The sequence below is a fragment of the Sorex fumeus genome, unplaced genomic scaffold, assembly GCF_029834395.1.
Source record: "Sorex fumeus unplaced genomic scaffold, SorFum_2.1 ptg000043l, whole genome shotgun sequence".
Classification (NCBI taxonomy): domain Eukaryota; kingdom Metazoa; phylum Chordata; class Mammalia; order Eulipotyphla; family Soricidae; genus Sorex; species Sorex fumeus.
The window spans coordinates 45,962,286-45,989,020 of NW_026606100.1; the positions used below are offsets into that span (position 1 = coordinate 45,962,286).

The following is a 26,735-nucleotide window of genomic DNA, read 5'->3' on the forward strand; positions in this document are numbered from 1 at the left end:
CACGGTGATTCAATAAATAAAATTATAAAAAAAATGGAAAAAGAAAAAAAAAAGTAAGGTGGAGTTCATGCACAATTCAATCAGCTAATCAGTGGCTGAATAACTAGCAGTACTCCTACAAAAAAAAAAATAATTAAAAAGAAAACTAAGATGCAAATGGCAAAGAAAATCTCAGTTCAATGCCCCTCATATAAGCATGGTTATTGATAATTTCATGTCAGATAATCTCACTATGTTAAGTGTACCAGATCATGGGTTGTTGCTTTTTTTTTTTTTGCATTCTATCAAACCCATATTCTAGAAAACTATCTGGCATTTTATAAAGAAAAATGTTAAGCTTCAACAAAAGAAATGCAGGCAGTGTACTAATTTCTTTTTTATCTTATAATGGTCATGGGTTCTTGTCACAATGCAATGTAAACTAACAAATGGGCAGTTAATAATTTGGAGGTTTTTATTTAAAGAGAAAAATTCTGACTTGCTGCCAATTTATAGCCCTTAAAATGATTTGAATTAATTCAAAATAAATAAACCTATTTGAAAAAGGGTTAATTCTAGTAATTTTCCCTCCAGAGTTGCAGGTGTTTTGTTTCTTAATTTATTTCATATTTCTTATTATTGGATTTAATGAAAACTGTGTTACTAGAAAGAAAATATTATCAACTGTAAGTGAAAAAGCTTCTGGTATTATATTAAAAAGACTTCTACAACTCAAATGTTAATGTGTGTGTGTGTGTGTTAGCTCAGAATACTTAAACTTATACCCTCACCTACAGTTTTGCCAATTAACTCCTTTTAATTTTTTACCCTTTTCAAGGACAATAAGAAATGTGCTAGATAGTTATTTATAAAGGAAATAAAACTTTTTGCATGAACCCAGCTTGAAGGAAGTCATTTTAAAATCACTTTCCCCACTGGTTGACTAAGCCTGAATGAAGAATAAGAGATCACACAACCTAAGACCTAAGGGAAAGGAAGATTAATAAACAAAGAAACATTCCTGCTAGGATCAAACTCCAACAACTAAGCCCGGAGTCCTACCTTTGATTTGCTTCTGACACTGGACTGAGACGCAAGTCTCTGCAGCACCTTCTGAGTCTGTGGTTGAATCTTCATCATCAATGTTGATCTCTTCAGTTATTACATCTGGTCCCAGCTTGGCCATATACAACATGCTGATTCTTTTCAAGGCTTTATTTTCTTTATTTAGCTAAGGCAAAATATAAAAGCCGTTATTTTAACAGCAGTAAAATGAGCATCTTAAATTTTTAAACAATAGAAAAATTAAGGATATTTTTGTCTGACATAATCATCCACATTCACAGCATGAAGTAATAATCATAAGGTTTTATTTACACTTTTAATATTAAGCTTACTACTTTAAGTAGGACCTTATGCCTCAATTACAGCCAAGAACACACGAAAATGCTAGTTAGAGCTGATAAGAAATACACAAATTAAGATAAAACACCAACATAGATTAAATCTCATTTCCATTTATTTAGTCATTAATAAAGCAAGTATATATCAAGCAAGTATTTTGTTTGCTGATATGCTGTGAATACCTTTAAAATATTTATTTGTTCAGAGTCTCTCTTTTTGGGACACTTACTTCTCTTCATTCCTTACACGATCCCCATGAGAAAATCAACATTTCTCTGAAGTATATCCCATTACTTAGGCCATAGTTATTATAATGCCCAGGGACCAGGCACGTGACCCAATTTGGGCGAAGTGGGTCCAGGTTCTGGAAATTTGGTAGTGGGAACAGAGCTGAGTTTCTGTCCCTGTTTCTGTATGTAGAAAAGTTGCTGGCAACCACACTTTAATACTGAATGGAGGAATAGAGAAAGACAGTCTGTGGCAAAGTCAAAATAAAGGAGATATGTAGAGAGGCAGAAAAGAACAGCACATATAGGCGTTCCCAAAGGATGCTAGTCCATCATGGAGTAGCTCCCAGTTCTTGGGTTGAATAGCCCTCTCTCAACAAACTTCAATATTTTCTTTTCCTGCCTGACATAGTTTAGCATGTATTTCTAATAACTGGACATCAGGTTCTAATAATACCTAATCAGAGATATTTTTAAGATATATTTATATTGCCTTTATAAAACAAGTTCTAATTCAGAGCAAAGGAACCCTCATGCACTAATATATTATTTATTTGGGAGTTTATGCATCTATAAATGTTAGTAACAAAGCACACGCAAAGATTAATCAGGTCCAAAGACCACAGAGGAAAAATATGCTTTTCTTATGTTTTCTCAACATTAATAAAACAAAAGGTCTTCCCTCTGTTAAGTACATGGACATATTTAATAGGTTCATTTCTCTAATACAAACCAAAAGATACAAAAGTACACACACATTTCCTTACTATGAGCCACTGGTTATCATAAAAAGTTTCGAATGAAGTTCTGACATTGAAAAGCAAATAAGGCAGAGAGAGGATTCAGTGGCATGCCAACTGCCCTTCCCAGGCGTAAATCTTATACCAGGAGTAAGGCATTTAATGGAACTTATCTGACTTTCACCTCAGGGTTCTCTAAGGGAGAGCCCCAGTTCATTTAATCTAGGAGATCTGATTTTTAATTCAACAGTATAAAACGCAAATATATTCCAAACACTTTGATCTCTCTGGGAATTCATGCACAAACTCTTAGAAATTGCCATAAGTCCATGGATTTCCCCTGGCAAACCTGGAAACATGCATTCAGGGAATCAGATATCTTTAGCTTGGGCTCCCTCTAGGACTTCAGGAGATCAGGGATAAGACACAAGATGTTCCAGCCCCTCAAGATAGAAAGCCCAAGTAACAAGCCTTAACTAAGTCTCTGAGCCATGAATCCTAAGAGTAGTGCTAGAAGACCGGGGTTCTCAAATACTACCATCTTTCCTCATGGGCAGGAGAAAATATTTGAAGAAAAAAAGTGAAAATGCCCAACTTAATTTGTCATTCCCCTTCCTGATATTTAACAAATGGTTCATAAGTCTTCATCTCAGAATCTCTAGGGACCTAGAGAATCCCAATCACCAGGCCTACACTAGAATAAAATTCTTGACTGTGAGTCCAAAACCAGGCAGTGGGGTGCAGTTTGGGTTGGTTTATTTTCCCAGAATTCTAATGGACATCAATATTAAGAATCACTGATAGCGAGCAATGCAGGGCTTTATGGTACATTTACATAACATCAGGATAGCAAAGCTAAGAAGCTAGTCCTGCAATCCAATTCAGTCTCTGCCTCTAGGACTAATCTAATATTTAAATGTTGCAGCTTTCTTACCAGCTAATAGTCATTATCTGATAATGTGAAGATAAAGTGAGATCTTATACATAAAATCTTGATATAGTGAGTAATGTAATGTTGGTAAGTTAAAAAATTCAGTAAATGTTGACAAATAATAACCAAAGAGGTTTAGTTTATATGTTTACTTTTCCTTTGGAAATCATTTATCAGTGAGTTTTCTTAAACTGGGTTAAACTATGCATACATTGTTTTCTTCCTCCAGGACATTTATAAAAACCCAAGATGTTAATTTTTTCCATGTAGTGCATAATACACTACTTACCAGATCACCATCACCATACTACTAAATAACCTGATAAGTGACAGTTTTAATTTAATACCTTTATCAAAACAAGCACCAAAATCTTCTAGGTATTATCTGACTGTAACTAAACTACCTTGTTTAACAAAATTATACTATCTTAAAAGAAAAGCCAGGAAAAAATTTTCAAGTCCTCTCTGAACCTCATTTTCATATAAAAAAATTTACACGCATGATATCTTAGGACCATATCAATATATTTTTGGAACACTGAGTTCACAAAACATAGTTAAAGCAATCTCAGTGCAGTAATCACTTATCAAGTCATGGGTTAATGGTGTGTTACTTGTTTCTTAGAACCCTTCTAAATCACTGCACAAAAATCTTTTATAATCTTTTAATAACATAGTATTCTATTATATTAAATGTAAATAGTTTTTATACTGGGAACAGCTTAATAAATATTTATAAGTTCAAAATAAATAAGTTATACACACACACTCACATATATGTGAGTGTGTATGTATAATATGATTTAAGTAACAGGTCTGTATGTTTTCTGTGTAATTTACACATTTTAGCAAAATTTCCAGCCTTGAAGTCTAGACTAGCAGTTAAACAACATCATGAGAATTAAGCACTTGAGACTGGGTGTGACCTAAAGAGGCAGAAAGCAGGCCATGCCCACCCTCCAAAGTGATCCTAATGACCCCCAGCCCCACCAGATCTTAGCAGCACCCCTATTTTTGAGCAGACTATCAGTTGGAGTAGCCCCAGAGTACTGGTGGGGAGGCCCTCCCCTCAAAAGAATCAAATAGTTCATTTATCATGAATTTGGGAATACAGATTTGGAAAAATTATTTACATAAAACAGCTTAGAAAGTAAGAGCCTACTGTCAACATGACAACTGAGATCCAAGCTGGGGTGTGCCATTATAACTTATTGTTCATACAAATACTGAAGCTTCCAGACTTTGCATCCAAAGCTGTAACCTAATCCATATTCAATAAACTCATCTATAAAGTAAAAGAAGGCTTTTTGGTGTTTTAATCCAAGCCCCCTGAGTTGTAAGAAAGCCTTGAAAACCAATTGCTGGAGTTCTTGCTGGCACAGCTCCAGAGCTACCTGGGCTGAGTAACCTGTGAGATCACTCCAGGGATCAGATACTAAGTCCAGACAATGGCAAAGGACTGATACCAGGGAACCTAACGCTCCCCAGAGAATAGTGCAGATTAATAATTCACCTTTGGCTGAAAGGTGTGGACACGGCTGCCTTTGAAACCTTCCTGATTGTCTTTGGAAACCTTTGAGGAGAATAAGCATTGTCTGTGTGGATAGCTCGGAGACTGAGTCTGTGTCCCTTTGAAAGAGTATGTTGTCATGCTTCCTTCCATCTTCCCTTTGACCCCTTACCACATGGCCGCTTTTACCTCTATATAATCACTGTTTTCCTTAATAAATTTGTCCATTGACCACAAGTCAATGGCCCACATCTTGGTTTCATCAAGAGCTTGTGTTTATGTCTATGAATATCAATCTTAGACGGGGTTCAAATGGACCATTGCTCCCAGGTAACTGTGACCACAGGACGGTGGCAAACAATCATATTCCCATTTTCTAAATGGGAAAAGGCATCTTATAAGTGACAAACTCTAAGTTAAGAATCCAACTGAAAGACCAACTTGGAAATGTGATCTTAAGGATCAGGCAACTGAGCAGTTCGTAACCAGGGATGAGTGTAAGAGTCATCTGGCGGCTTTCTCAACATGCACGTGCCTAGGTCACACTCTGTGGGGGCCTGAATATTCTTAAGAAATAAAGAAACAATGGTACATCTACATAATGGAACACGGTGCCGCTGTTAGGAAAAATGAAGTCATGAAATTTGCTTCTACACAAATAGAAATGGGGAGTACCATGCTGAGTGAAATCAGAGGGACAGGACAAATATAGAATGATAGCATTCAGTTGCAAGATATTAAAAAAAGAAACACATAATATGTGAGTGATATATTCGATATGCCAAACACAGTAACAACAAAGTCTCCAATGGAGAAGTAACTGGTCCCGCTCCAGCAAATCGATGAACAACGGGAGGACAGTGACAGTGAGACAGTGACAGAATACCCAAAGACAGTAGAAACAAGGGCTAGGAAGATTGGCCCACAGTTGGAAGCTTGCCACAGTTAGGACAGAGAAGGGGCCACTATGACAATGGTAGTTGGACATGATCACTCTGGATAAGAATTGAGTGCTGAAAGGAGGTAAAGTGATATTCATGATAACCTTTCAGTAACAATACTGCAAATGAAAGAGAAAGAGAGAGAGAGAGAGAGAGAGAGAGAGAGAGAGAGAAGAAAAATGTCTCCAATACAGGTAGGCTATAGAGTTGGGCAGGGGAGGGGAGGAGTTGGAGGGAGGGAAACTGGGGGCACTGGTGTCAGGCAATGTACATTAGTGAAGAGATGGGTGTTTGAACATTGTATGACAGAAACTTAATTATGAACAACTTTGTAACTGTGTATATCATGGTGATTCCATTAAAGAATTAAATAAAATTTAAAAATCAACCCTGAAAATAAAAAAATTTAAAAAATCAACCCTGGTCCACTAATACTGTGACTCACAGAGATGATATCTCTTGCTCAAAGTCACCTCAACAGAAAAAGGAAATATCAAATATATATATGTATATATATATATATATTTGTATTTTGGGCCACACCTGACAGTGCTTAGGGTTTGCTCTTGGCTCTTTGCTCAGGGATCACTCCTGGAAGGGCTGGGGTATCAGGGACTAGGTTGCCTTGCTTGTGCATGACCTACCTGTTGTATGAAGGGCCAGACATGTGCCAATGATTAAAGTGAATCACAGTCAAAGAAAGATTCACCCTATTCTTACCTCATTTCTAACTTAAGCCCACCCAGGGATTTAAGATAAGGCAATAAAAAAAGGCAGTCCAAAGAATAAAATGAATGTGTCCAGAGTCATACATGCCCAAAAAAAGATAGGAATAATTCCTTTATAGACTGACTCCCAAACTATTACACTTCAGGATTAGCAAAAGCTTATAATTGTATTATGGCAACAGAAATACTTGCTAGTATTGCCGGAGCAATAGTATAATTGGTTGCATTTGCCTTGCATGCAGCTAACCCAGGTTTGATCTCCAGCATCACATATGGTTCCCCAAGCCTAGCAGGAGCTATTGATCCTTGAGCAGAGAACCAGGGCACTTCTGGGCATGGCCCAAAAACAAGGAAGGAAGGAAGGATGGAAGGAAGGAAGGGAGGGAGGGAGGGAGGGAGGGAGGGAGGGAGGGAGGGAGGGAGAAGGGGAAGGGGAAGGGGAAGGGGAAGAGGAAGGGGAAGGGAAGGGAAGGAGGGAAAGAAACAAATAAAAAGAGGGGTTGGAGCGACAGTACAGTAGGGAGGGCGTTTGCCTTACATGTAGCTGACCTGGGCTCAATCCCTGGCATCTCATATGGTCCCCAAGCACTACCAGGATAATTCCTGAATGCAGAGCCTGGGGTAACCCCTGAGCATTGCCAGGTGTGACCCAAAAAGCAAAAAAAAGAGAGAGAGAGAAAGAAAGAAGGAAGGAAGGAAGGAAGGAAAGAAAGAAAGAAAGAAAGAAAGAAAGAAAGAAAGAAAGAAAGAAAGAAAGAAAGGAAGGAGAAAAAGGGAGAGAGAGACTTGTTAATAATAAGAGAACACATAGACACTATCTTTAGCTGTTACGAGACTCAAAGCAGCTAATATGCTCCACATATATGTTTATTCTTGTCCTCAAATAAGAAAAAAGACAATAATGTGGAGCAGTAAACTCGAGTGAGGGGGCCACAGAAAGGATGGAGGCTATGTTTTCCTCAGACAAATAATAGAAAAGAAGTAACACACAAATATTTATAGCTTTAGAACTATCTTATGAACTCCAATGGAGTTTCATTATGAAGACAATTAAGCAAAGGTCCCTCGAAAGCACGCTGCTAATGCATACAAATGAGAGAGACAGAGATGAAGATGCGAGAGATATCTGTAGAATTTCAGTCCGAATCAAAGAAACACTTTGCAGGCAGGTGATGGAGGAGAGGGGAAGGAAACACACCCAGCACTACTAATGAAATTTGGTTGAAAATTGCTGTAATCCATTTTCTGATGAAGTGGTTCAGATGCATTTTACCCAACCCAAAATACTAAGACAGAGATAAAAAAAATTCTTTAATAATAATGTATTTCTGATGAGATAGAATATAGAAAATTACACACTTGGTAAATTCATCAGCCAGAAGCAATCAGCGAAGCACTGGAGGTCACCTTAACATGCCCTCACTTTGCTTTCACAAATAATCACCTGAAATGTAAGGCTCCATGATAACTTTTTCATCTGATTCGAACATGAAACATTCATTGCTCTTTTTATGTTATGCCAAGTTAGTTTTAAATTTGGTTACCATTTTAACCAAATACACAGGCATATGGAATGCTCAGTTCAACAAAGTACTTTGCGACCATTTTTTGTTCATCGGCAAAGAAGCTCAAAATGCAAAAAGCTACACACACAAAAACTTCTTTTACAATCAAAATCACCTACGCATTCAGATGGACATTTCCAAAATCACATTTCAGGATTCTGAGGACTTATAAGACTGTCCTCACAGGAGTAGAACAGATTATTCGAGAACAAGAAAAGTGAAAAAAAGGAGAAAAGCCATGGTTTAGGAAAGCAAGTTTGCAATTAAAAAGCTCAGGTAGAATTTTTTGATTGGAATATTCTCACCTTTGTTGCCAGAGCTTCAGCACTTTCTCGACACGTCTTCTCTATTTCAAGATGGTTCTGCATAAAATTGACTTCCTCTATGACCATGTGAGAAACTAGGAATGAAGGGGAGGGAGGGAAAGTATAAGCATTCAAAGATTACTCAGCTATTCCAGAAGCCCACACATCTTGCCTGTCCCATGACTAAGAATACTTCTATTCTTTAGCTAGCCACTTTAGCCATCATGGAAAGTTGCTGCCCGAATAAAATCCTAGTTAAGATTTGAATGTACAAAAGAAAATGAACACAACGGAGAATTTTTATGGTTATTATGTACATTTTAAAAGAGTTTGGAGGTTTAAGTTTCTATTTTCTGTGTAGCTATATACATAACCACAGACTGGTCATCTAAATGGAAGAAACTCTCACAAATAAAAAGTAGCAAATAGGCTTCCTTTTCATAGTACATAACACACGAATCTAACAGGAAAAATTAGCTAGTGAGAAATTTTTTTAAAAAATCTCTTCATTTCACAACTGGCGTACAATGAAATAGCTTAATTAAAGTAAATATTGTGGGGCTGTGATAGCACAGCGGGTAGGGCGTTTGCCTTGCATGCGGCAGACCTGGGTTTGATTCCCAGCATCCCATATGGTCCTCCAAGCACCACCAGAAGTAATTCCTGAGTGCAGAGCTGGGAGTAACCCCTGTTCATCACCGGGTGTGACCCAAAAAGAAAATAAATAATAAATTAAATATTTCAATAGTGCCATTAAATTATGACACTTTGTTGTAATAAACTCCAGGACAGAAGAGTATAGCAATAGACTTATGGACTACACGATGATGAAAGTAGATGCTGGAGAGATAGCACAGCAAGTAGGGTGTTTGCCTTGAATGCAGAAGACCCCAGCACCACATATGATCCCCCAAGACCACCAGGAGTGATCCCTGAACACAGAGCCAGGAATAAGTCCTGAATATAGCCAGGTGTGACCCCCAAACAAAAAAGCAGATGCTAGTAAATTTCTTCTGGCGTCACAAACTATCAGGAGACTAAAAGAAAAATAAATTTTTTCTTAATGTTTTAGCAATGCTTGAAAATGTTAATTTTGGAGGTTTTTTTTGACAACTGCTTTATATAAATGGAGATTTAGAGGAGGTAATATAAAACTTGAATTATACTTAGAAGATCAAGTAAGAAAAATGTCAATTCTGGGATCAGCAATGTTGCTCAGTAGGAGACTACTGCTTGAATATGTGAGGCCCTGAGTTTGATGCCCAGGACCACTAAAAGATGGGGTAAAAAGGAAAACTGCAATTTATTTTACCCACATTTTTAGTTAAAAGAAAATGTTTTATTTATATATAGTTCTGTTTGTGTTATTTCTGATATTAAGATATCAGAAGATCCTTCTACTGCATTGCTTTTGTAATATGAAATATAATAGGGGCTGGAACAATAGTACAGTGGGAAGGGCATTTGCCTTGCATGAGGCCAACCTAGATTCAATCCCCGACATCCCATATGGTCCCCCAAGCACTGCCAGGAGTAATCCCTAAGCATCGCTGGGTGTGACCCAAAAAACAAAAAGGAAAAAAGAAAAAAGAAAAACGTATTCCTATAATATAAAGGTCCTCCCATTGATCGTCGATTTGCTCGAGCAGGCCCAGTAACGTCTCCATTGGAGACTTTGTTGTTACTGTGTCTGGCATATCGAATACTCTCGGTAGCTTGCCGGGCTCTCCGAGAGGGGCGGAGGAATCGAACTCGGGTCGGCCATGTTGGCTGTGTGCAAGGCAGACGCCCTACCCGCTGTGCTATCGCTCCAGCCCTATAAACTAATAAAAAAATATATACTGTTTAAAGAAGAAAAAAAAAATGTTCAGGGACTGGAGTGATGGTACAGCAGACAGAGCATTTACCTTGCATGCAGCCAACCCGGGTTTGATCCCTGGCATCCCTAAGCCATATCAGGAGTGATTCCTGACCACAGAGCCAGGAGAAAGCCCTAAGAACCCCCAGGTATGGCCCAAAAAACAAAACCCAAAAAACAAAAAACAAAAATCTGGGGGGAAAACAACTTAACGGTAGACAAGAAAAATTACCGACTTTTTTATGTTAAAAAAAATAAAGAAAATTAAAGGACACCCAAATCTAACAAAGTTAAGCAAAAAAGCACTGGGCTCACATAACACAAAGAGAGATTACTTTTGCTTCATTTAAACTTAATTAACCTGCAATTATGATTAAGCTCAGGGGAAAAATTTCTCTCCAAATTAAATACAAAAAAATATGTATTACTTCCTAAGTTTGTCCAAAGTTCTTATTATGTTAATATTCAAATTCATAAAGCAGCACTAAATGGCCAGAAACATCTCTAACCTTGACATTTTTTCAGGGGTAATAATAATCTGCAGCAAATGCAGGCCAACCAAAAACCACTTAACTAATTAGTAGTTGCAGTCACCGAGAAAAACATGAATCAACACTGTTATTACAAGTGGCACATTTGAGTGGCATCTAATTATGACTTGATGAGCACGATACTTGCATTATCAACATTACTACTGCATCCCATCAGGGCCTAAAAGCTGCTGATGGCATTGACTTCGAGAAACTCCCACTCAATGGTACAGCAGCACCCAACAATCGGCTTGGCAGGGGCCCCCCTCACTAAATGACACGTTAAGCGTAATTACTGGTAGACATTGTAAATAAACAGGATTGGAAGTGAAAATTGTACCAAGTGCATAAGACACAATCTGACACATTGGAAGTGGCAGCCTTAATTGAGAGTTTCTTTGACTGCTCAAGATCATTTCAACTGCATTTCTCAGAGGACAGTGATTATAACTGTGGAGACAGACGGCATAATGGTATCAGCACTGCTGACAGAGCAGTGAATTAAATTGTATCTGCTGTTGTGTGAAAGCCTTGATGAGAGGTACAGATGCCTTAGTGGTCTTATCATTATAACACAATGGTCATGTTGTCATCAACCTTTCTGGCTCCAATTGAAAAGAAATGATTGTGTGTTGAAGCTCCCCCCCCCTACCCCTCCACACCACCCCCCTTCTCCTCTTCTATCTCTTGTTCTGAATAGAACCAATTTTCAGAGAGCTATGAAATCACGCAATAGGTCCTAAAATGCAGCTGCTTGGCATACAAACGGGTCCCCATTAAACTGGAATCACACACAATATGTGTTTATGCCAGAAGAACAAATAGAAGCTGAACACAGGCCAAGTTTATTCACATACACAAAGCCCATGTAGCTCTTCATCAATATAATTGCCTTTTATATTGTAGTTTAAATAATAGGCTCTATTATTTCCTTAAAATCCTAATATTCCTGGCATTTTATCACTATGTTTACAAGGTAGGTTCTTCAAAAATGTGAAGGAAAGAGAAAAGAAACCTATACAATTTTTACAACATCAAATATTACTTTGAATTTTTAGCCTTAACTACTTGACATCTTCTGCCACAATCTGGCATTTCCACCATCATAACAAAAACATAAACACTATGCATTTTTCATTTGGAATTTGACTTTTTATTCAGTAACATTTCTTGCACGTAGAAGCGTAAGAAAAATCATTCCAGTTGTAATATTTAGGCCTCAGCAAAAAGAATTACAGAGAAAAAACACTTATTTTTCTAAGCATCATGAAAAAGGCTGCTCTGTAATTTAACTTGATAAACTTAGCCAGGTAGCCTGGGTCCACATTTTCTTCAATTCTGACAGGGTATATTTCATCATGGAAGATTTTTATTTCTTCCTCTAAGAGTGAACAGTAGAAATGGAAAATTGTACTTCAATTTTTACTTTAAAAAGTCTCTCAATAATAAAATTAGTAGCATAGAAACCTAATGACTTTCTAGGACCAAGAATAATATTTTAAAATATTTACAAATTTCAAAAGATTTATATATATATATATATATATATATATAAAGCTTTATTCCACTTACAAAACCAAAGTTGGGGCAAATAACATAAAAGAGAAAAATTAATATCTTGCATCTTTAAAAGGATAAATATTTTTTTTTATTTATTTATTGAATCACTGTGGGAAAAGTTACAGAGCTTTCGGGTTTAGGTCTCAGTCATGTAAATATCAAACACATTTCCCTTTACCAATACTTATTTTTAACCCCGAACCCCAATAGACCCCCACCTCCCCCCACCCCTCCCAATTCTTGTGAGGCAGATGAGTTCTAGTTAATACTCTATCTACTTTGACTAGATAGATTGTTTCGATAGAAGATGCACAATTATTGTTTAGAGCTTACGACCCACCCCCCACAATCAGATATGCTGAAACAGCGTTGTAAAATGATTTGCTTTCTACAACTTGGTTTAAGAAAGGATAAATATTTTTTAAAGACTTTTTTTGGTTATTTGCCTACTGTGCTGAATTTGAGCTTATCTCATACATATTATCCACAACGCATGACCACAGCCTACCTACAAACACACTATTCCTACGGTAACATGAAGGTTGGGAGCGGGGTAGGGGGGGAATGAGCTTCAAATAAAGAGCCCCTATTACTGCAGTTTTTTTTAAAAAATGAATCCTAATATCTTAGAAATATATGCTGAAATATTTACAGATAAATCACATGATGATTGGAATTTGTTCAAAATAATCTGAGATTAGTGAGTGTATGGAGATACAGACAACGTAGAAACGACGCATGAGTTGATAACAGTTGAGGTAATGGTATATGGGAGTTCATTTTTCTCTTTTTCACTTTTGTATAGCTTGAAATTTGCCATAATGAGTTTTTTTTGTAACTGATAACTCATAAATACAAGCTGAAGTACATCAAATATTGCTTCTTTCATTGTAGTTGAGCAGCAATATTTGTCTCTCCTCTTTTATGACCTCAAGTACTCTTAAATACTTGCCATCATGCATTACATTGTAGAAGAATTAGGCATTTTTTATTTTTTAACTTTCTTTATTGAATCACCATGAGATACAGTTACAAAGCTTTCATGTGTGAGTTTCAGTCATACAATGATCGAACACCCATCCCTCCACCAGTACACATTTTCCACCACCAATGTCCCCAGTATCCTCCCCTCCCCCATCCCCAAGAATTGGCATTTAAACTTACTTTGTTTGTCATCTATCTTCAACTAGAAATATGAAGCATAAATTTTCCTAGAAATTTACTAGGACATTTAAACTAGAAATTTAGGGCAGAAATTTTGTCTTCTTGCACCTAGCACTGCTATGTGCAAAGTCAGTCCTTGAGTTCACTGGGATCACTGGAAATATATATAAGGCCCAATTCTATCTGTGCTTGTTTACAAGAAAGTTCCCTATAGTATAAAACTACCTTAGAAACCACCACACACCATTTATTGAACCTATTATGTGTCTAACCTTGCAGTAAACCCTTTTCAGGTGTCCTCACAAATCCTCACAATTTTATGAGGAAGGCATTACCATAACAATTTCATAATTGAGAATACTAAGGCCCAGAGATGTAACAGTATCCCAAATTATAGGTTTCTAACTGCTAACCCCTAGGCAAATATACTTTACTCCAATTTCTATGTTCCTTTTTTAACTTACCACATTCAAAGCTGACACCACTGGAACCTGAGGTACAGGGGTTAAGGTTCTTGCCACGCACGTGGTTGACTCTGGCTCAATTCTCATAACTACATACATCCCCCAAGCACCACCAGGAGTGATTCTTGAGCACAGAGCCGGCCAGGTTCTTACTCCTGGGTACCACCAGACGTGGCCAAATAAGTAAAACAACCCTCGAAGGGGGTGGGGGTGGGGGCAAGGAGATAGTACAGAGAGTAAGGCGCTTATCTTGCATGTAGCCAACCTGAGTTGGATCCCTAATGCTGCATATAATCCCCTGAGCATTTCCAGGGCTCATTCCTAAGCACAGAGACAGAAACAGCCCCTGAATACTACTAGGTATGATTCAACCCTCTGCACTGGCCAAATTAGGTAACACCATCAATGAGTTGCTGTCTGAGCAAAACTCCTCTCATCTAGCCAACTCTCAATAGTATTCAGATATAAGATAAGTGTATACATGGTGAACATATCTTAAGTTACTCTCAACATCAGATTACCTCGAAAGGTTTTTGAGTGGTTAAAACCAAACCCAACCCACCATGACAGCTGGCAGGTGGAAAGACATGAAAACTGTATTACTTTTACTTGCACTAAAATCTGTCTTTCTAGGGAATGTGGCTGTTCTGTTCTAAGGAATGTAGGGATGTTCTTTGTGCAGAAAAAGTAGGAGAGAGGCTCAGGGAGAGCTGTCAGAGGCCAACAATGTCGTGGAAGCTAAGACCAGCTAGAAGGAGCACACAGAGCTAAGGAGAGAGGAGTCCTTCCTGCAGTTTTACACAGCGTTTCCTAAACCTCACTTAACCCCCTTTATTACAGATGTTCTGATGGACAAAAATTTTGACTGTGCATCAACGGAAACTTTTCCCCTGCTTGGTCCAAATATGGAGACTGGTGCCCAGAAAGAAATTCACTGAAGGTAAATGATCTAAAGGGTAGTCAAATGCTGAGGGTATCATCAGGAAATGGTAGTAGCAGCAAGTAAACAAGTTTTGAGTACTTACTATAATGTGCTGATTAATTTTTATATTCATTTGCTCGTTTACTCCTCAGTCAATAAGAGTCATTTATCACAGTTTTATTAGTGCAGAAAATACTCAAGTTACACAAATTCATACAGAATGGTAAGGATACTTATGATAATTAACTGTCTCATTCCCTCATAAATTTAAAATTCTACCTTTTGTTTAAAGACAAGCTCTGTGTTTTTGAACAAATATTTAGCATTGCCTTTGTCCCCTATTTGAATTCAAAACAAAATAAAGAGCTACTTAGCACTCTGCCACCTGAAAAATTAAATGACTACAATAAAGATTCTGAGAATAAACTTCTTATTTATTCTTTCAGTTTTTTTATTTGAGTTACTCATAAGGAAAATTGTAAGTTTTAAAATTATCAGAAGTATTTAGAGAAAGAGACAGAGAAAAGAACAAGAGAATGAGAGCTAAAAGGCAAAGTTTATATGTAATTTAATAGCTAAGCTGACTTGAGTGAACTTGCTTCCATTTTCACATAATGCAAGGAGGAAAAAAAGATCCCTGGTACCCACCAGAACCCTCTGATAAATCCACCCAAAAGAACCAAAACTTTTCCCACACACTGCATTGCACTCAATGTGCCAATTGACTATCAGGAATTAATTCAAGCATAGAAACTGCTAACAATGTGAATAGTGTAACTTATAGATGGGACTCGTTGTCAGCTCGAGTGTAAAACATTTCATTAATCCTGCATTAGAGAAGAAGAAAGTCCTACGAGAATTTATACATTTCCATATCTTTCTGTCATACCATAGTGGCCTCCAAAGACAGGTAATGTCGACAATATCCCCCTGAGATTTTCTTTGTTAAAGCCAGTCACTGGAAATAAAGTGGCTATTGAAATTTAACTCTACTGCTGCTTTTATGGCTGTTTTACCTTCAACGAGAATAAAATGCTTTGTTGTATAATTACCAAGTCAACACTTTATAATACAATCAAACAGCCTGACTGATACATCATCTGTAGAATGATGAAGACAGACATTGCTTCCAAGGGCTAGGGCCGGCTCCCTGTCTGGCCTTTCTTCCATGAAATATTTCATCTAATCCTCCTCATAATTTCAGATACATTCTATTTTAGAGGAAGAAGAAGTAATAGGTTTATATCACTTTAAAAAGTAGTATTGCAGGGCCAGAGTTCGGTACAAGGATAAGGGTTTTACTGTACACAGGGCTGACCCTGGTTCTTTCCTCGGCACCACATATGGTACCCTAAACATTGCCAGGAGTGACCCCTCACCACAGAGCCAGCAGTGAGCCCTGAGCACAGGGTATATGATCCAGTTCCCCTGCCCCCCCCCAAACAAAACCCCAAAACCAAAAATCTGAGATTATACAACCTGCATAAGAATATGCATTTTATTATATATTGTTTATAAAGGAGATCTATTAAATCTATTAAAAATGTTTGTTTCTGAGCTGGAACAACAGTACAGTGGTTAGGCACTTGCCTTGCACATGTCCAACCTGAGTTTGGTCCCCAGGAACCCATATGGTCCCCCAAGCTCTCCAGGAGTACTCTGTGAGTGCAGAAGCAGGAGTAAGCCCTAAGCACCGCCAGGTGTTTAAGGGCTGGAGAGGTAGTACGCCAGGTAGAGTGCTTGTCTGGCACTGACCTGGGCTGACCTGGGCTCAATTTCCGGCCTCCCATATGCTCCCCTGAGCCCATCAGGAGTGATTCCTGAGTGCAAAGCCAGGAGTAATCCCTGAGCACTGCTTGGTGTGGCAGAAAAAAAAGTTAAAGTTCTATAAATCTTAACCTGAGGAATTAATAGGATCACCTTAAATATACATGGATAGGAATACTTACCATGATATTATTTATAATAATTCATTACAAATAATAAAATATTATTTCATTATCAATAATATTATTAATAAATAATAATATTTATAACCAGAAATAATTCATCTATCACTGAAGGGGGACTGGAGCGATAGCACAGCGGGTAGGGCATTTGCCTTGCACGCAGCCAACATGGCCAACCTGAGTTCAATTCCTGAGCCCCTCTCGGAGAGCCCAGCAAGCTACCAAGAGTATCTCGCCTGCACGGCAAAGCCTGGCAAGCTACCTGTGACATATTTGATATGCCAAACGCAGTAACAATTGTCACAATGGAGACGTTACTGGGCCCGCTCAAGCAAATTGATGAACAATGGGAGGACAGTGACAGTGACAGTGATCACTGAAGGGATGTTTAAATAATATTTATCATATTATCATATTGTAGAATACTATGAGCAACAATTAAAGCTGATATACATCTCTAGAAGCATGCAAAAGTGACCACTAATATTCTGCCTGCTGAAGAAACCAAGCTACAAAAACAAATGCAAAGTAAAACTGTGTTTTGCAGAAAGATTTATGGCACAGTGAAGCGATCAAGAACGAGGCATTATTAATAACGCTGTCTTTGACCTGAGTTTGATTCCCAGCATCTTATATGGTCCCCTGAGTGCCACCAGGAGTAATTCCTGAGTGCAGAGCCAGGAATAACCCCTGTGCACTGCCAGGTGTGACCCAAAAAGAAAAAAAAAGAGAGAGAGAGCAAAGATTACAGACCATTTTGCCCTTCTTTACTGTTCTGAATAGAAAAAAAGAGAATAACATTCAGGGCCAGGGATATAGCTCAAAAGACTGGAACTCCATGTACCTGGTATACCCAAAGTTCCAAGTCTCCAACCACTGTTGGCTCCAGCCCTGGTAGCCGCAAGGACCACTGAGGAGATCCCTCCTCACCCAGAACAACAGTACAATAGCAGTCATCAGACAGGAATGCTTCATGCTTTCTCGCTTGGAGGAAAGGAACTAAACATAGAGTCCCTGCCTACCCACATAATCTCCACATGCAGGAAGGGTGTTATAACAATTTCACTATACTTCTTACTTACTTTTCTGAAATTCCTCCAGTTTCTTAACAGCTTCATCACGTTCTTGTCTAATTTTGTCACACTGAAACGAGATTTAAAAAAAAAAAAAGATAAAGTGTGCATCCTAAGTTTTTAAGGGCAAGAAAAAAAACTTCTGAACAATAGTAATTTTATGAAAAAGGTTACAAACCTTAAGAAAGCATTAATGATCACATGGTTTTGGTACTTCTCAATCAGCACAGTCTCTATACTATCAGACCGCCTCAATTTTCTGGAGTTTTCTAGGATAGAGTCATTTCATGACCATCTCCTCCGTAACAAGGCAAGTTATGATCTCTGAATGAATATGTATTGATTCTTTAACAGATTCTTTATATCGCTTTTTCCATAGGCATTTTGCTAAAACAGGGAACACCATCTCCCTCCCATACACACACCGTATCTATAGGTCCGATTCTCTGAAAGTGGGTGATATTTACTGAAACACATTTGCCACACTGCTAAGCAACAAAAGTAGATACTGAAGCAAGGCAAATGCCACCACACAACCTGGCTTGCTCTCACTCAAGGAAAACCACCCTTATATCCACAGATATTCGGTCAGAGGAGGAGATAAGGAATTATCCTGTGATGGCAATGTTGTATTTCTATAAACTCATGTTTTATCTAAAAAAGTGGGAAGAATCACTAGAAAGTTTGAATAAGGAAAGATTCAAAAATAACTAAAACAGCATGAAGACCTTTTAGTGTAAAGTAATAATAGGTACAAGCACCTATTATTACTTTACAGGCCCTGCAGTATGAATATTTTTCATTTAAATCTTGTGCTCAGGGCCTAAGAAGATAGTTCAAGGGTCTGCTGGAGCACACAGTTGGTGTGTGGGTGCCTGGCACCACATGGTCCCTGGAGCAACCCCCAATGACAGAACCAGGAGGAACCCCTAAGCTCTGATGGGTGCATCCCCAAACCACCAGGTGTCCCTGTCCTTCACAAAAACTTAGCTCAGGTATTAGTGATAAGCAAAATACTAATTATGGGAATACTATAGTACTCTAGTCAGAAGATTAAGACAATGTATTAGGGATTCATTCATTTGAACATTTTCCATTTCAAATTTCAAAACCTAAAAAGTGATCAACAACTGTTAACTGGAAAAGGCAGTGAGCTAGTCCCATGAATAGACAAAAACGGAGACTCTTTAAGAGCATAAGTTGGAAATACTCAAATACTGCTGGTAAAAAAGTGAACGAGGTGGGAAAGGGCAGGGCTAAGGGTGTGTGTGCGGGGGGCGGGCGGGGGGGGGGGGCAAGAGAGGCACCGCGGCAGGACACAGACGGAGAGTGTGTCCGTGGCATTAACCAATTCAAGTTCGATCCTCAGCCCCACTTGGCCTTCCCAGCATCACCACCAGGCGTAACCTTTCCTAGTGGTCCCCAAACATGGCATGGTGTGGCCCCTGAAGGTGCCAAGCACTGTCTGGGTAGCCCAGAACTGCAGTCTTGGGCCCTGGCACTGAAGAACTGGCCTGTTGACTGAGTTCCCCCAAGTCTCCTGGGTACCATTTGGGGGGCCAAATAAAGAATGTCAACTGAGGACGAGCGAGGTAGCACAAGTTTTTCATGCTCATAAAGAAGCTGAGCTACTCCTTAGCACTAGATGGCCCCTCCCACACAGATCTGGGCCCAGAATTCGAATTCCCGAGTACCAGCAGGCCTAGACATTAAACCAGCCAGCCCATTTGGCCAAGTATAGCTGGGAGTATTCCCCCACAGTCCCTTGATAACTGTTTTGGAGGACTCCCCCACCACCCCCCTCCCCCCCCCTCCCCCCAAAAAAAACGATCAACTACTTTGCCATTACCTACTTTGGAAATAAACTGTCAAAACTAAATATACTGGAGTTCATGCACAATTCAATCAGCTAATCAGTGGCTGAATAAATAGCAGTACTCCTACATTTAAAAAAAAAACCTAAATATATACAACCTAGTTCTCAGCAATGTCACAATTTCACAGCTAGAGTCTACCGTTAGAATCTCTAGCAATAGACACAAGATGGGCTATAAACACATGGTCAGCATTTGTAACATCAAGCCACACTGCATCCACATTACAGAGCATTTAAAATGAATTCAAGGTTTTATGTATCAATACCAGATAAAGCTCAAAAAGCACGCTGTTACTCTGGGGGAAAAGGCAGCTGGGATGGAGAAAGGAGTACTAATTAAATGATGGTTGGAGGGCTCTCTCAAGATAGTAGATGTGTGCTGAAGGTAGACTATGGACCAACATGATTGCCACTCGATACCTGTATTGCAAACCGTAACACCCAAAAGGACAGAGAGTAAGAGGAAATGTGCCTGCCACAGAGGCAGGGATGGGATGGGGGTAAGAAGGGGGAAAGGATACTGGAAACATTATGGGTGGAGAATAGGCACTGGTGGAGGGATAGCTTGAACATCTCTTGACTGGAACACAATCATGAAAATTTGTAAGTCTGTAACTGCATCTCATGGTGATTCATTAAAATAAAAATTCAAAAAAAAACATGCTGTGAAGCTATCAGTTGTAGAATATATATGGACAGCGTTCAGCACACAAAAACACTTTCTATTGCATATGTATATTTTGGGATAAATCTGGCACACATGAAAATATAAAAAAATGAAGTGGAGTATATACAAAATTCATGACAGCAGTTGTTCCTTCAAAGACAGAGTATGGGGACCAGGGAGGAGTTCAAAGGGTTGTAGTCCAGCAATGTGCTACCACTTCTCAGCACTGCCATCTGAAGCCCTTACTGGCCCTGGGCACCATCAGGCCGAACACTACCAAGCCAACCACTGCTGGGAGTGTACCCAGATTCCCTGAGCACTGCTGGGGGATCTGCAGAGTCCCTCACCAAGAAAAAAGGAAGAGAGAAATGAATGGGACACATGTTGGAATAAACCAGGGATTTTTATTTTATCTGTCGCATTCCTTATTTTGGTGAGGGCTGAGTGCATCCACCTGGTGAAACTCCTAGAGGATGAGGACTCCTCCACAGTGCTCTCAGCACCTGGGAGTCACTCTTGATAGTGCTTAGGAGATCACACAGTGACTAGGACCAAACCCAAGTCCCCCGCATGTGAAGTGTACAAGCCACCTCCCACATCTTCTCTTTTATTTTTGAGCTTTCCAAAATTACAGCTAATTCTGTGTCGTGAGCATCTGTTCTTGTCTGTGTCATTCTGTGCATTTATATATTTGTTTTTAATTTTAGACACTCCAGGGACTGAATCCAGGGCCTGAGAAGTGGGAGGCACACGCTGACTGCCAAGCCACAGCCCAAGCCCATTTGTTCTTTTACAAAGAAAAGGGCTGAGAAAATACTACGGGGATTAATGAAGCCACACAACTTACATGCGGCTCAACCCAATTCAATCCCAACTCTCCTAAGCATGGCCTAGGGTAGCCTGGCAGCTCCCAGGCACCACTGCATTTTCAGGCCCTCATGAACTCCTGGCCCAGTTTGCTGAGAACCTCTGGGCATTGCTTGGGGAACCCAAAACACACACACACACACACACACACACACACACACACACACACACACACTAAATAAATGAAGAAAAGGAGGCAGAAAAAAATACTAAGTTAGTAAATAACTTTACTAAATCTTGACTTAGATCCTCTATAAAAGCTAGACGTAAAAGAAATAGCATATTCTTTCACAAGGGTTTCTTGGAGAAATTCATTGTCTGCACAATATATTTATATTCCTAATTTAGTTTTCCAGTTTATCAGGTCAGTTGCATTTATTGGTTTTTGTTGCCTAGATTTCTAAACACTAGAGGTTGAGATTGCCAAATGAAGCTTTATCAGCACCTTGCCCCGCCCCGCCACGCTCTACCAGGCTGTGTGATGCCGGATTTTAGCAGACCGCTGCCAGCTATTGGGGAATGTTCCTCTTACTTGCTACAAGATGGCTTCTGTTTACTTCCCTACCACTCTGCCAAGCTGCCCTCCCACACCTCCAAAAATGCAAGTTATAGTTCTAAACATTAAAAGAAACTATTTTTTTCTTTGTTTTGTTTTTGGCCCATACCTGGCAGGGCTCAGGGATGACTCCTGGCTCTGTGCTCAGGGATCACTCCAGGCAGACCATATGGAATGCTGGGATCAAACCCAGTGTTGGCTGCGTGCAAGGTAAATGTCCAACCCACTGTGCTATAATTCCAGATCCTAAAGGAAACAATTTCTTATTAAATTTAAATTCCTGAGTATTTACTGCTAAGTGAAATATAATTTTTTGCTAAGCAAAATGCATTTTTTGGCTTTAATACTCATGTTATGTTTCTTTTTTTGTGGTGGAGAGGGCTCCCAAGTACATTTAGGAGACCGAGAGTTCCCAATAGAAAACCAGCCAAGTCACTGTTTGGGGGCATGTAGTATTAGGGATTACCCAAGCCACCCCAGAGGTGCCAGCAGCTTCCAGAGTTCTACCTAGTGATGCTCAGGGGCCCATGACCACCAAAGATCTCTATCTCCTAGCCCTATTTTAGTAAAGTAAAAGTAAAGGCCCTCCCGTTGATCATCGATTTGCTCGAGCGGGCCCAGTAACGTCTCCATTGGAGACTTTGTTGTTACTGTGTCTGGCATATCGAATACTCTCGGTAGCTTGCCGGGCTCTCCGAGAGGGGCGGAGGAATCGAACTCGGGTCAGCCATGTTGGCTGCGTGCAAGCCCTACCCGCTGTGCTATCGGTCCAGCCCTATTTTATGTTACTTAATCTGGCATTGGTGGAAAACAGATTACACCTTTTGAAAATTTTACATATGCTTATATATAAAATTGGTATTTGAGACTGTTGATTCTAACTTCAAGTCAGCTGGATTCTTCTATAGACTTTCTATGGCTCCCACTGAAAAGCAACAGGTGCTAATTTCATTTCCGTCAAATCAAATAACCAGTTTGTATTGCATCGTTGCAACACTAACATATTGGTGCTGGCATGTACCACTGGTGGCTCATACCTGAATATGGTTTACTGAACACAAACCGCAGTGCCAGCATCAATGTGCCAAGCAGGATGGTGCGCCTTCTACTCAGTTTCAGAAAAGATCAACAACTGGTATCTCACAAGCCTGATATCCCACACAAACCATATATGTGTGTGTGTGTGTGTGTATACATACCAATGACTACTCATCAACAGTGCATAACAATTTTAGGTAGGCTGGAGCGATGCTACAACAGGTAGGGTGCTTCCTGCTGACCTGGGCTCCATTCCTGACATCGCATATGGTCCCCGGGACACAACCAGAAGTGACTTCTGAATGCAGAGCCAGGAATAAGCCTGAGCATGGACAGGTGTGGTCCCAAAACAAAACAAACTGTTTTAAGTAGGCTTATCCCAGTAGCTCAAAAATAAAACTTTGTGCCCCTGCTTTCTGCTCAGAGGGCCCAGGTAGAAGGGCTTGGATTTAAAGCAGGTTTCAACATTACTGTCTGGTTCCAACATGCAAGCAACCAATTCCTATAGGCCAGCTATATGTTTGCACATTTACCCTCTAGCCACTTCCACCAGCTTCGGAAGCTGTGTCCCAACCCCAGCTGTGTTCTAACAGGGGTCTTCATGTTGCTTTGTTATTTTCTGCAACCACATTATGATAGAACTGGCAGCCACAGAATTTACCATCTGTTACGGATACTGAAAGGGGTGTATGTTGGGGGCTGGGGGGAGGGGAGTCTACACAGGCTGCAAGCGCAGTTTACTTATTTCCGATCAAGAGCTGAACAAAATGGCAAAGAGGCGTCTGCTTTCCTAAGCAGAAATCCAACCAGCCATTTGTCTTCAGTGAATCCAGTAAAACATCTTGTAACTTTTCCCTTGCTCTACCTAGAGAGAAAAGTTAGCGAGGGCTATGGGCCATTTAAGAAGAACGTTCCTTCTTTACAGCCTGCAGAAGCCCCTCACCCATCCTACCCCTTTCTCTACCCAGTTTATGCAGCTGCACCATTTGCAGAAACTGTTTCTTTTTGTGTGAGAATTACCATGAGGGCTTTGCAATAGGAACAGATGTTCTTGGGCCCACATCACTTAATTATGATGCCCAACCATTCTCTGTAGCTCAAGGCTAGAGTAGAACCCAGCAGCATGAATGCTGGCTGGTTTAAGCAAGTTGCCTAATATTACATCTAGTGGAGTCTCGATTTGGCACTTTATGAAGTGCTGAATGTGACCAAAAGTTGGCGTTGCTGGTTTTTAAGCTCTTACTATTAGAAGTCCTGGCTATTTTCCAGATCTACTGCTTGACCCTCTTCCAGGCAGATACCTGGCTTGGGAAACTAAAGCAGCATTTCAAAGCACTAGCAAACCGATTTCCAGCATGAGCTGACATTTGTTCTCCTCTATCCCTTCCTCAACACCAACAAAATGGCCAACTCCATTCTTTCTCCCTTGCGTATCATCCAACTATGATTTATACCAAACGCACATGTGACAGGACTTGGGGAAGAACATAAAACTAGTAGAGACACCAAAATAACTCGATATATTTTCTGTGTATATGTATTTATGCAAGGGAGAAAAAAATGATACTCTAAACTATATTTAACTTCCACTAACACAAATACTCTTTTCTTCTCTTCCTGATGGGGCCCAAGAAGTCCACAAATACATCCTTCCCACACCTCCCAGAGCAGACCATCCAGACAGGGGCCTTTACCTTACTATTAATGGGAGAACATATTTTTTCTACAGTGATCTACTATAATCACTAAATGCATCATTTCCTCCTCCGAGCATTGGACAAATTATTTATACAGCACCTATTAGGACTAGGCTTGGTTTCAAGCACTGAGGAAATACAGTGGAAAACTCTAACAGGCAGTGTGTGCTCACAATACTCACAGTCTATTAAGAAAGATGAGAAATGAAACAAGTAATTTGTAAGAAGCAAGAGTGCTCTAACAGAAATACTAAACCACAGAAACATACAGGAGATAGAATAATACTGGATTTGCAGAGATCTCATCACCAGACCATTTTACCTTGTTTTTCAGGTAGTTCATTCCTGGTCTGTCATGTTAGAGCAATTTTTCCCAAAGTGAGTCACCCAGACCCTCTCTACCACCACCGGGCCCTTGAAGAATTAAACAGGGCAGTAGCAGCCTTGGGTACAATTAGGGGACACTTTCTATTTGCTTAAAAAAAAAAAAAGCAAGGAGGGTTGCTGATTTTTTTCTGAAAAGGAAAAAGTAGGTCAAATAAGGTCAAATAAGTTTGGGAATCTCTGCGTCAAGAATATTTGAAAGTGTAAACATTCAGAGCATCCGAATTGCTAGTGTTTACCTGCTTTAGAATCTTTAGTGATGCAATGAGAAGGCCACCAAGTCCCTTTCAATAATCATCGACAATTCTATTGTTCCACCTATGTAACTTGGGCTAGAACGCAACAGTGCCTATCCTTAAAAGAACACAATAAATTAAATCATTCCCACTAGGATGGAATGTCTTTCACTCTCTTTCTCTTTTGGTGGTGTTCTTTCTTCCAATTCAAAGTTCTTTCCCTCCAATTTCCACAGGCAATAAAAGTAGTAGCTGCACCCCCCCACCCTCACCCCCCCAAAGCTGTCTTACAGCATTCTCCAAATTCTAGGTATTGTGTGTTAGATAGAAACACATGTCATCAGAACAGAGATCCTTGCTCTTTGTTTCTGGATAGATTGCTGTTAATAAGAGACTCATTTTCACTTTCAAACTGCTAAGTAATTACTTTTTCTCTGGCACAACCACTTGCCACTCTGTTCTAAAGGAACTGCATGTATGTGGATGTATTATGCATGAATAGTTAGCATAATGTATGCATATATCTTGCTCTTCAAAGTGGTTTCTTTGAAAAAAAAATGTTTTTAATAAAATGCTTTGGGACCTTCACCTCTGAAATTTACACAAGAGGAAGAAATTTTAACAATAGACAACTGAACCCAAGATGCACAGAGTATCATATATCTTGCTTCTTGAAACATAAGACTTGGAAAACATCTGCCTCATTCCCTTTTATTCATTGTTCCTGGCAAGCTGACTGAACAGCCTAATGTACTGTTACAGTAGCTCACCCAAATGACTTCTAATCAGCCACTTCAATATTTTTTTCAATTCAAAACTCAATCTCGGGACATACTACTAAACATAAATACTTGCTGCTTAAAGGAAGACATTCTTCTCTGACACAAATGTCCTTCTTGCCATGTACATTTTGCCCACTTCCCCACTACCCTGAGTAATGTGAAAACTATTCCATTAACAGCTCAAGCGGCTTTGCCCCCCGTACAGGAGAAGAAAAAGCCAATTATGACAAAGATCCTGAATGAATCATAAGAAATGCCCTTCAATTGTAGAAGCATGACTAACATATGAATATAGTGATTGCTGCAAAAAGCAACCTAAAACATTTTATTTGGTTCATTTCAGAGTAGACCCCTATTTCACATAATCTATGTGAAACCTATGGACGGGGAATTGATGTCAGTGATAGGCTTTTCTACTTTTAAACAAACTGTTGGTAATGCGAAAGTAGATTCAAACTTCACAAAAAAAATAGAGTAGTACTCTTTGAGCTCTATTTACCTTGGAATTGGATAAAAAAAAACAATATCTCAAATTTTAACATTTTAATCCAATGTATACCACTTAGGTCCTAGGTAATATTTTTTAGAATAACAAGTTTAGATGGATAAGATGTCTTAAGTGTCTAAGAAATAAACAGACGTTTTATTATAAATAAGCAAACAACTATGCTTTGAGAAAGTTAGAAAAGTCTTGGGGAAAAATAAATACATTTAAGCCAAACAATAAGGGCTAATAAGTTTGTCACATGCAATGAGCAGGAACCTTGTGTTTCTGTCCTTTC

The 26,735-nt window shown here is 39.3% G+C and overlaps 1 protein-coding gene across 5 annotated transcripts in view; it reads right to left on the reverse strand.

Moving 5' to 3' along the window:
• SHTN1 (shootin 1) overlaps nucleotides 1-26,735 on the reverse strand; it is a 118,049-nt gene that overhangs the window by 70,046 nt on the left and 21,268 nt on the right. For all 5 annotated transcript variants that reach the window (XM_056120682.1, XM_056120683.1, XM_056120684.1 and 2 more), the window contains 3 exons: nucleotides 17,860-17,920; nucleotides 8,331-8,425; nucleotides 1,042-1,210 (listed from right to left, as the gene is read on the reverse strand). In XM_056120682.1, the coding sequence (XP_055976657.1) occupies nucleotides 1,042-1,210; nucleotides 8,331-8,425; nucleotides 17,860-17,920 (325 nt within the window). The remainder of the gene's footprint in view (nucleotides 1-1,041; nucleotides 1,211-8,330; nucleotides 8,426-17,859; nucleotides 17,921-26,735) is intronic.